Source organism: Mya arenaria, chromosome 13 (genome assembly GCF_026914265.1).
Source record: "Mya arenaria isolate MELC-2E11 chromosome 13, ASM2691426v1".
NCBI lineage: Eukaryota > Metazoa > Mollusca > Bivalvia > Myida > Myidae > Mya > Mya arenaria.
In genome coordinates this window covers 52,204,531-52,217,095 of record NC_069134.1, presented here as the reverse complement: position 1 = coordinate 52,217,095, position 12,565 = coordinate 52,204,531, and the positions used below count along the sequence as shown (strand labels likewise).

Genomic DNA, 12,565 nt, shown 5'->3' with positions numbered 1-12,565 from the left:
TCTCTACACTGGCTCCCGGTTCCGTACAGAGTACAGTACAAAGTCATACTGTACTCTTTCAAAATCAGACATGAACTTGCTCCTGTATACATGAACAATCTAATTAGTGAATACCAGCCAATACGACTTCTGAGATCAGACTCTGCTAAGCTACTGAACGTTCCACGTACAAAAACTAAAACATATGGTGAAAAGAGATTTGATAAATGTGCAGCCAATCTTTGGAACAGCCTGCCAGTAGAAATTAAACACATTGACTCCCTGACAGTTTTCAAAAAGGCTTTAAAAACTCACCTATTTAAATTGGCGTATCAGTGAAATGATGTGGACTTTTTAACCTGTTAATTCGCGTGTGCAGCGCTTAGAGACTTGTTTTATAATGCGCTATACAAATATTTACATTCATTCATTCATTCATTAATTGGCGCATCTTGTCTGTCTCGCGTAACTGTTGAATAATAAAATAATGGCGTGACAGCTTACAGAGCGTCTGAAGATCACGGTCAGCACCACAATTAACTTCTCGTCATTAACTTCTCAAATGCCCTTATCATCTAAAAGCGGCCATGCGTAAACAGTGATGGTTTTTTTTACATCTTATCAATTTTTCTTTCAACTGTCATTGCAATTTCAACAACTTTTGAAAATTTAACAATAGGGAATTGTTTGTTTATTTTGGAAAACGTGTTTGGGAAAATGTGTGAAATTATGACCTCGAAAGAGTCATACGGTTTTGTTCATGATTTGTGTATTTGGGACCGGTCATGATGCTCGACTCCTCGACTTATTTAGGTTTCGATGCAGCGACAGTATATCTTATTTAAAAAAGGGGGAAAAATGTTCGGGACTAAGCTTCGACATCGAGGGACCGCCGGTTCTCGAATGACCGCCTGTTCGAACGCCTGCAGTTTAACTGTTTATATATATATACATACACACACACATATATATAAGTTTAAAAAATATTAGCAGGAATCAAAAGTATCTTAGTATATGTCTCCTTGTGCCTTTCCCCCAAAACGACGATTAAACCTCCATACCTTATGAGCTCCCCCCGCGGCTTTTGCCTTTGCAAATATGTGCTTTAACCAACTTTGGCTGTATGTTTTGCAATCCGTGCAGTAGTTCCTTCACTGACTAGATGGTCCGCAAATAAAGAGTCACAATTGCTCCTAAAGTTATATGCAAGGTGAGTGCCAATGAGTTTTAATAATACTCCAAGTAACAATGAAACCAGAGTGACTGTTTTAGGTGATGTGTAAGCTTATTCATACTGGCGTTCGAGCCTTGTCCATTCGGCGAGTGCTCCGATAAGATTGTCAGTCATTTTATGTTGGAGCAGAGTGCAAAGACAGAATAAAACCCTGGTTAGAGCTTCCCTGGTTCTTTAACGTGCATCCGTGTATAGCACTTTTACAACGGCCACCCATTTAACGTCCCTCCCGGAAGACGATTAGTATTTGTTTAGTGGTGGTGCGACAGGGAATCGAACCTGCGACTCCTGAATTGCCTAGCAAGTGAGCAACTACTAGATCACGGATCCGCCACGGGAACTTCTTAAGGGTGGGTGTGTAAGCTTATTTATACTCGCACTCGGGCCTTGCCCATTCGGCGAGTGCTCCGTTAAGATTGTTAGTTATTTTAGGTTTTTGGAGCATTGTGCAGAGACAGAATGTAACCGTGGTTAGAGCTACCCTGGTTCTTTAACGTGCAGCAGTGTATGTCACTGTCACACGGGACCCCCATTAAACGTCCCTCCCGGAAGACGATTAGTATTTATTTTAGTGATACGACGGGGAATCGAACCTGCGACCCCTGGATTGATAGTCAAGTGTTTTACCACTAGACAACGGATCCGCCACAGGAACTTCTTTACCGCCAAACTTTGCATTATAAACCCACTGAAACCACGTGACCACGTATTTGTTCTTCTGATTGGACATACGTGCTCGGCTATTTAAGGCACTCACTAATTTTACCGATGAAATAAAATAAACTGCTGATTTAAAACCGGAAAAGGGGGGACATGGAATATTAATGATATTTTATTATTTACAACATTGAACCACCACTGACAAATAAAACAACTTGTTCTATCCGTAGTATTATTTGATATTTAACATCAGTTTATACTAATATTTTTAAAACAAAAGATTATATTTACCTTTCTAAGTTTTCAGGGATAAAACTTTGCCAATTCTGTAAAACAAAGGGTAACTACATTCCAAAAAATTATTGTCAATGCGATCAAATTTGTACCAACTTCGTCACATAAGGCAAAAACTATTCTAAAAGTCGTCTCAAATTTGTCATTACGCTTGCACCTGTGACAGTTTGAATACATCGGGCAATACTAAATATTGTTCTTATTTCAACAGAGCTTTTGTGTCGTGATATATTTCACCAAAAATCAAAGTACTGAAAGCACTGATGGACTAGGGCTTCTTGTAGGCGTAAGTTGACAACTGTGTGATAAGCATTTAAAAAATGGCTAACACCAGAATCGAATACTGTTAAATGGGCTAGTTTTACAAGGAGAACAGTAAATGTCAAAAGCGTCGAAAACGCGTGCATGGTGCATGAAAAATGATAATAGCCTCATAAAAAGGGGGAGGGGCGGATACCCTCTTTATAAGTCTTTTGAATTTCTAAACGACATAAATACAGACTTATTTTATATTTTTTTACAAGACTGACTTCTGATATCCAAAGTACATGTAGCATATGTCCAAACAATGAACATTGTAAATTATGTATGTTATTGCTAGAGCATTAGTTTCACAGATCTCATATATCACTGAGAGTGATGAATGCGGCAATGCCTTGTTTAAATTGACGGTCAATGGTTTGTTGAATAAAAAAATATATTGTGTTGAAACTAAAATCCTCGAAAGGTTGACATTGACAGTTTCCAAACTTAGTCATTGGTTGATATTGGAGTTGGTAAGGAAGTCATGGTTGCAAAAGAATTCTTTGGATATAAGTATAATTTAAGTATAAATGAATGTAGTTACAAAGGCTGTCATTTGTAACGAAGGAAGTCATAGGATGCTGGGAAAGTTACGGTTGCTCAGGTTTAGGTGGTAGTTGCTGCTAGGGAAATACGAGATTGCTATGAAAGTCATTAGTTGCTTAAGAATGTATTGGTTGCTAAAGAAGAAAGTGGTCGCTGAGTATGTTTATGCAGGTCATTAGTTGCTACGAAATAAATCATTGGTTGCTATGGATGATAGTAGTGGCTGAGAACCGATTTTGATGCTAAGGGAGTCAGTTGTTGCTATGGCAATCATCGGTTGATAAAGATATAATAAGTAACTAAGTAACTCAATAGTTGCCAATAAAGTCATTGGTCAATAAGTGAGTGGTTACTAATGAGTACATTGGTTGCTAAGACTAAACAGATTGTCCGCGATTTAATGTTATTACGTTCTCACCAAAAAGACGGTGACCTTAACTGTTCTTTTATATAAATAACCATCAGAGATAACGACCGAGGCCCTTACCAAATGCCCATATCGTGATCGTTTTAATTAGTGTTGGAAAACCGCGACTCATGTAGTAAAGGAAAGAAAACAAGATATTTACATTTTTATTTCCAGAAATTAGACATTGTGAAAGTTAAACAATGTGTCAATCATTGGTTGGTCTGAATAAAATTTCAACAATTTTGAACATCTTGAAATGTCATTTAAAACGGGCTTATGCTTATCGCAAAAGTTAAGTATCTAAGCGTTTCAAAATAATTACGCAAAGGGAGGTAAATGTTGGACTAACGAGGTACGCAGTCCTACTTCTACATTCTACCTTATATGACATCAGCATAGTATACCAAAAGTTTTTTAAAACAAATAAATTATTCTTAGTTCAAAATGGTGCTTTATAATTGATGAACATAACATCTGTATTATTTTAATTCATCTGACCGTTGAAATCTATCAGTCAGAAGGATAACTTTATTGACATCACTGTTTTATGAAATGAATCGTAGCGCCGATCATTGTGCTGATGATGATTTGATTAATGTTACTATCACGAATTTGACCCTTTATTCGTATTTGGAAAAGGGGTCATTTTGACTATGGCTGTATTCTGTCTGAACAAAACTGCTTAAAAATATACAGGAATATGAAAAACTGTTATGGAAACACCAATTATTATAACAAAGACCATCGTCTGATTGTGAAGCTGAGATGAGTAATCATATACAATATAATGATATAATGTGTAACATTAACAATTCTGGACAAAACAGTGACAAAATTGAACTCTCTTTATTAATTGTACCTTTAAATAATAACAAGCATATTTTCATAATTATATTAAAGGAATATAGGCTAAACTGTCTTAAAGCTTAAAAAATGCTTCTAGTTACTTGATTGGGGAAAACAGAAAAATAAGCTAGTATGTTTCCAGAGAATATCTTGCCAAACGGGCTGTAAAAGTAAGCCATGATTAAAATTTTGCTCGTTTTCATAATTCGAAACCACTTCCAGAACATACTCTTTCTTTGACTCATTTGTATGACACATCGGTACTTTTTGTCCGAATCCAATAAATATGCAATAATTCACATCGGTTAATAGCCTACTCGATGCAACCCCACATCAGAATTTAGCCATAGCAGATATAAAATTACTTGCATACCTAAATTGTTTGTATTTTTAATTGTTGTACAGGGAACCGGTTTGGGTTTTGGCGGGAATATTGTTTCTCACCTGCCAAGCGATTAATTTTATGTTGTTGTTGTTGTTTTTATATTTTTTTTATACTTAGGTCTTCAGATATATATCAGTAGAGTGAATAACGACAAAATGATCATTTTTTTAAAGATGGAGATGAATTAAGATTCAATATATATTTACTTAAATGTGCAGCTAGTTTCGTCTCAGAAACTTCTTCTCGTATTCTGAAAGATCGTTTAGCGATGGTACAATCATTCCGATTCGACCTTTGAATTCTACCCAGAAGAGGCCAGACGCTACTGATGTTGCCGAGCGAACATGAGGTCACAGATTCAATCTATTATCTGACATTGTGAACATTGTTGTCAATTACAAGCCTTATGCCTAGTAGTGTTTTGTTCTTTTATGCTGGTGTCATAAGCAATTTTGATTAGTGAATAATTGTTTAAATTTGTTTTCACAAACGGTAGCTTCTTTTGACATCATTTATATGCCTTTGAGTTCAAAAAGTGCCCAGACTATCCAATCAATCTTGTGTTATCTGTATACTATGTTTTTAAATAAATAACAAAAGCGACTTAAACTCACTTCCCAGTGACATAATTGATAATAGCATTATTAAATGGAAGCAACCATTTCAATTTGCCTTACAAATTTGAACGCTACATCACCCACGTATTTATACGAGGTACACTTTATTTTGTCGTTACACGTACACGACCATGTACATGTTGTGTTACGCAAACTCTCTTATATCACATTTACGCAAATGGATATATCTAGTGGTAGAATATTATGTTATATATTCATACACTGCTTTGATATTGCGACAGGGCAGCAGGTGTACTGGAAAAAAAGCAACACCAAAACAGCATTGATATTGCGACAGGGCAGCAGGTGTACTGGAAAAAAGGCAACACCAAAATAGCATTGATTTTGCGACAGGGCAGCAGGTGTACTGGAAAAAGGCAACACCAAAATAGCATTGATATTGCGACAGGGCAGCAGGTGTACTGGAAAACAGGCAACACCAAAATGGCATTGATATTGCGACAGGGCAGCAGGTGTACTGGAAAAAAGCAACACCAAAACAGCATTTGTATGTTACTTTATTTCAATTTCAATGAGGTTATTTTGCAAAGAGCAGAGTTTGATAATACATATTTTACCAATATTATTATAAAGATAATGTTTTATTTTAACATTTCAATGGTTAGACAATAATGCAATTATTATGAGCTTTTCTAGTATTTAAACATTATATACAAGTATGTATATCGGTGTTAAAACATTTACTGCTGAAGTTTAAGTATTGATTACATGTAAGTTAACACTTAATATGTGTGCAGAAATAAGGAGGTTAACTCAAAAAATGGTAAACATAGTGTCTGTCATAAGATGTTAAGTATTCATTTGAAAACATCGTAACAATGGTAGATAATTTTTTTAAACTACCAAAAATATGAAATGAACCGCAAACCAGCAGGAATGGGATTTACGCATCTTATAAATTTTAAAATGTATTATTTTGCAATTAAGAAATGTAGACTACCTGAAGCGAACCCATTGCATTTAATACACATCTCGCCATGTGAAGCACAGCTTACGTTATATATTCTATACGACCCATTCATGCTTGTGGTGGTTCAAATAGATTGAACTCATGTATTATTGACAATATTTAGATATACAGATAATAAACGTTTTGTCCCTTTTTATGCGGAAAACAAATGTAATGAATTAATAAGATTGTTCCAGAAATTAGGCGTTGCTCCTTTGCAAGTAGGTTTTTGTTTTTCAAATCGAAGCTTTCTCGACAGCTTAGTTGGGTCTGCAGACGAGGTACTTGTGGGTATGGTCGTAGAAGTAGGACCACATATGCCTCATACTATTCGCCAAGTAGGACATACTACACTTCTTTGCGTTTATGTTGAATTTCGTGTCGATATCGTTCAAACCGGGGACATACCATTTCGACCAACCTCCGTTGAACCATTGGATCTGGTAGGCGACAATTCTCCCGCCCTCTATGACAAGGTCGGCCATGTCAAGTCCAGCAGGCCATCTGCAATCGTATGTTGGTGACCGGTCTACCATTTGACAGTTGGCCTAAATAAAACAAATCCGCGTAAGTTTCAAGATATAAAAGAGCAACATTCAGGTTGTTAGTTGACAGTCTGCATTCATTGAACGTTTTTGGCACGACTATTTAAATACTATTGGAACTTTTACGGCGACATGTGCTCTGCAAGGTTACGGACAATGTGCCATGGTTAATTATTTTTAAGTTAAGCACAAGGTTCATTTTTTTCAAAGGCACCTTTCGGCAGATAACTCAAATTATGTGTCATAGATAACCGAATAAACCAATACAAATCATTCCGAAAACATGATATACATTTGTACGATCATACATCTATATACATGAACTCTACCATCTGATAAGTATATATCTTGACTCCGAGAAATGCTATTTGTTATAAGGCTCAACAACAACATATTTCTTTGCCTTCAGTAGATTGTGGTTTATTATTATTTTTTGTTTAATTCTAAAGGCCTGGAAACATACGCGCCTGTCAACGCTTAACACAGTTTCTTATGCTTTATCTGCTTTAAGTAGAAAACCGTGCTGCTGATATTTTTTAACAGAAAACTAGCAATTGTATTAAGATATCATTAATTTGCATAACTTTTTTTTGTTATATATAGGCACATTTCGGCTACAGTTTCGGACCACTCAAAATATCTTTTGCATTCGATTTTTATTGCCTGTGAACAAAATTGTAAAAAAAAGTAAAATCACGCTTGTTGTGCCTATAGCCGTCAACACCGTCAGCGCTTTCATAAAAGGTAATGCTGCATGTAATTAAAATCAAGATAGAAGTCACATCATATATATCAATCCGGTTATTTATAATACTGATTTCAAATCAAAATTTCCACATTAGGACGGTTAGCAAAAATAGGCATGACATTTGTTTGTTAACAATACCATCGAAATTATAAATTAGATTTAAGGCAAAGTCGTTATAAAATGCCACTTGTTGACAAATGAATAACACACTCATAATTAAATACCTAAATATAATAAAATAATGTAGTCAAACCTGTGAACTCAGATCGTAAATCACCAAATCGCTTTGCGCCTGAACCACTCCCAAAACTGATAAAAGCAACACGGCTAACTTCATGTTTGACGTTTTGATCTTTTGGTGTGTGTGTAAGCTTATTTAGAACTTTTTGAGCACAGCATGTTTTTTTTATAAGCTAGGGTTTATCACGTGACTCACCTTTGGTACATGTGTTCAACGTTCATTGGGCGTTTTAAATATTTGAAACAAAATATCTTCCGCGATTCGTCGTTTATTTCAAAAGTCCATCTATATCTGTTAATAAGTTGTTTAAAACCATGGTAAGACCTACTTACTGAAAAGTATATCGATATAGTTTTGTCACCTTGTCAATGTTGACCAACAATCAGTGCACTCTTGTTTTGATCGGGTCACGCTCTTCTTCAAAAATGTTTATGATGAGTTTTAAAGCTTTGGAAGTATTTTTGAATATGGATTAATTGTAGATGTCATTGCCTGTTTGTAAAACATACAGTCTACTTCTCTTTATGCTCTCAGCTTTGAGCTCGGAATGTTTCGAATGTGTTCTGTATGCAATGCAAAGAGACCAACAACATCTTGTTTTAAGGTTTTTTTCTTTTATCGCATTGTCCTGTTATTTCAGTAGAATGGATTTAAATTCATCAAATTAATGATCAGATATCCGACAGTAAAATTTGAACTACTGGCAAAGAGATGTTAATCAAAAGGATCTTGATTTATAAACATTACCTTATAAACATTTTGTGGAAATAATGTTTAAGTATCCAGGAAATAGTGTCTGTTGTTTTGTAGCTTTGCGACTCTTCTTGAGGGTCTGTTTGTTAGACTGTGATTTTTTCTATTGTAATATTCATTGATCTCGCTATTGAATTGCCAATAATGACTTTTGGGTTTAAATATTTAATTAAATTGACGTTAAATTAATTAAAGTCAATTTTCATGGGTAATCGTGCTCTGAATACTGTTCGAATACGTAAACAATATGTTGACAGGATTTTCTTTCCTTGTCTCTATGTATACAGCGTGCTTAGTTCGATAACAAAACAAACTCAAACAATAGTTTGTTTTATATATTCCTAAAACTGATCTTCAGTATTACAAGATGCAATCTCGTTTTTACACACCTTATCGGACTGACAACATAAGCAATTTGAGAGTCCTCAAACCGGGCTGATTTTTATCTTTTGGCTAATTTACCTGACCTACAAAATGTTTGTAAACAAATGTGTTTACTACTCCAAGATGTTAATATATAAAATTCAAATGGCTTAGTTTTTATGCTTATTAATCTTCGCACGATTGAAACTAAGACTTATAGATTCTTTCATTGTGCTCAACTCCGTTTAAAGTACTGTTGTCCATTTTGAAGAGAATGTTCCCCTGGTTTTGATCTAGCCTTAAAGGTGAACGCATGTACCACTAGAGCGTCTCTGTTTTATTGCAAACATTTAGGCGGAGGATTCCTGACCTCGAAATCTGCATGTCATTCGAAAATCGATGTGTCTGTCGATTGTGCATCCATCTAAAACCAATTGCTTGTGAACCAGTTGCGTATCAGTTGTGTACATTCAAATGGTTATGAGCATTTAAATACTGCTCAACACTGTATAAATGTAAATAAAAGGAAATCATGAAACAAAAATCGTTTGAAATAATTTCGAGGATGTATCTGCAAGCAGGCAAAGTCATACTTTACATGCATGTAAACAATATATTCAGTTTCTTTCTTTGTTTAATAAATTAATTGATATATTTCATGTTTGTTGAAATTCAGTTTCGGGTTTCTGGTTGACAATGTTTTGTTTGTTTGGTTCGGCTTTTGTGTTTCAGATATCATCTCGATTTCAGATTTTAATGCATTTTTAGAAATATTGCAATAACGAGGAGATATTCTACGAGCCTACGTAATGATGTTTCGCTTCAAATGCTTATTTTTGTAGCCAATGCTCAATGCTGGCAGTAAGCGGGTGTTTATTCCAAAAGAAGATATAATTATAAATGAATGGATAAGGTTCAACCTTACATTTTTTTATTATTTGTTTTTTTAGACCTTTAAAGCTGCACTCTCACTGATTGAAAGTTTTGACACTTTCTTATTTTTTGTCTTGAAACGAGCCACTTTTTGCGAAAACCCATGGAAACCAGTTATATAAAACTGCTGACAAAAAATTAGATCGCAGATTTTAATATTTAAGTTAAAAAAGGGATGTTTTATGCATTTTTCTTAAACCGTTAGTAACGGTTAAAGCCATAAAACTTTATTTTTCGAACGGAAATATGAAAATCTACGATCTGATTTTTTGTCAGCAATCTTCTGTCATTGGTTTGCAGATATTAACGCAAATATTTGCTCTTTCCAAGACAAAAAAAAAGTTGTAAAAAGGGTATATTTGTAAGAGTGCAGCTGTAAAACATCAGAGCCAAAAATCTAGTTTCTCAATGCATCAAACAATTCAGACAGCGCTTATCGAACGAGGTCGGTAAATCATCGCTAAATCGAAATCTTTTCTCTGGAACCTGAGGTATTATTTTCAGCTATATAATTCATTTATCTAACATTTTACTGCAGCGAAGACATTGTTGACCCCAGGGGTATGGCTTTAAGGCCTTGGTAGAGAATCAATAGAAACTATTACATCTAAATTGTCTATTCTGATAGCAATATGGCTACGGTCGAAATGTTATTCGAAGTGTTTAAATCCATTTGTTATGTAAATAAGGTGACCACTGCCATAGGTTCCGCATGGTAGAGAGCCACAGGATAATGTCATATACTTAGGTCGATTGCTGGCAGTTGACGACCAAAAAAAGAAACAGACTAAGATGGGTTTTCGTAGCTGAAGGGGCAAAATAGTAACGAACAAACCATTTTATTTTTAGAGTATTCATATTTTATAGCATGAAGATACATTTACACAATATATGATACAGAAAACAACAGAGACACAGAAACAGTTGAAGAGAACATACATACGTTCATACAAAAAAGGGACAGGCAAATAGTTTTCCAACATTTCCCGGGTAGCAGCCTTTCTTATAAATGCAAAGGCATATAAACATTCATTAACGTATCCAACCTCAACAAATTGCGCATCTATTGCGATGAAACACGTTTAATATCTTGTCGATCATGACAACGATAGTTGCATAGCCGTCAATGACATGCAAACAAATTACCATGTCTTTAATTATCACATTATGACAATTGTGCATATGGAGTAAACGCAAACGCTTGTCTGTTGTTGGTATTTGTTCAATCGAAAAGGGGCATAAGTCAGTTGATATTAAATCAGAGTTATGTTTCTTGATATAAATGTTCGTTTTGTCTCTGGTAACAAGTGAACAGAATTATATTTGCATATATCTTGAACAGCTCTGAGTTATGGTCAAGGTTAAAATTTTATCTCGACGACGACGAGGCAGAGGACGCCGAGGCTATCACCAGACAAAAATAGACTTCTTAATACAACCGCATGATAGTTATATAAATGCAATAGAAACTTCAGGGACGTGCTTGAGTACGTATTTAGTAACGCCTTGAGTCGGTGTTCATACTCAGACTCAAAAAACTTAATTGTTAAGTGTTTTAAAACAAATTTATTTACAGTTTATTTGTAATAGATACATCAATTACTACTTTTTAAAAAAATGGTTAAACATTGATTTGTGATCTTAAACTGCATTACAGATGCTTGCCAGGGGAACCGTACGATTTTCTGCAAAACTGCCTCGAAATTGTTCCTGACTCTGTTTGGAATGCCAGATAATGCAACAATAACCAGCGTCACTACTCTTTTATAATTATGTTCTCTCTTCTACTACATAATAAGATCAAATACATGAAACCAAATATTGTCGATCCAAAAGATACATTTCAATTATCTTTGAGTTTGAATTATTCCATGCCCGGCTGACCTTTGATGCATTTTTTTTGTCAAGGCTAAAAATCAGAAAAAACCTAAATGATTCCAGGGCGTGTGCTTCATGTTAATATGCTTTTCACGTGGTTAAGGGTGGTAGGGTTCGTCCACAAAGAAGTGGCGATTTTTGTTAGAAATGGTGCTTCTAGTGCAATTTATGTGGACTTTTAAGAGAAGCGCAAGTGCTCTCTTTGATAAGTGCCTTGGGCACTATGAAGAGCACAATAAGAGTATTTCTGTGTTTTGATAGGGATTTTATCTACCAGTTTCGGATATTCAGTGCTGGGAGCTCAGGGAAAACCGCATATTGCTTTACCACTGATTGTTTATTTATATTATTATTTCCTTGGAATATTTACTATTTAACTAATTTAAAATGTTAAGGTGCCATAAATATCAGGATATCAGGACGTTTGATGTCTAATTTTATATTTTTCATGTTTAAATTACTTTTTTTATACGAAATACTATGTCAGTTTGATTAGAGAGCGTGCTAAAGCGTACAAATTTGTCCTGGTTTACATTGTGTGCGTTTTTATTTTGGTGCACTAAATTGCACATATTTTCCTGTGCGCATTGATCGATAAGCTTTGCATTTAACTATTCGGGGACTGTGCATTAGGATTTCATAGCGTGAGGCCACAGTTTTGGTTAGTGTATTAAATGCGTTAAAAGTTATCCAAATAGTTGGAATTAATGACTATGATTATTATCAAACTTTGTTTAAATCGGATGTTGGTATATTATTTAATTTTTAGTAAATGTGGGAACTATTAATATATATTTTTTTAATATTTTTGAATGACTTAATTGACGTTACTATGAATTATTGATTTATCTTTCAAGTTAT

At 34.8% G+C, this 12,565-nt stretch overlaps 1 protein-coding gene across 2 annotated transcripts in view; it reads right to left on the bottom strand.

Annotated features, from left to right (window-relative positions):
• Positions 1-5,832: 5,832 nt before the first annotated feature.
• LOC128214325 (dehydrogenase/reductase SDR family member 1-like) overlaps positions 5,833-12,565 on the bottom strand; it is a 46,997-nt gene continuing 40,264 nt past the window's right edge. The window contains exons 1-2 of one of the 2 annotated variants that reach the window (XR_008257904.1): positions 7,790-7,893; positions 5,833-6,791 (exon numbers count right to left, since the gene is read on the bottom strand). Coding sequence is in view for 1 of the 2 variants with exons in the window: in XM_052920736.1 (XP_052776696.1) it covers positions 6,730-6,791 (62 nt within the window). In the remaining variant the exon portion in view is untranslated. Of the gene's footprint in view, positions 6,792-7,789; positions 7,894-12,565 lie in introns of those variants that run through there. The other variant, XM_052920736.1, reaches the window with a different exon arrangement.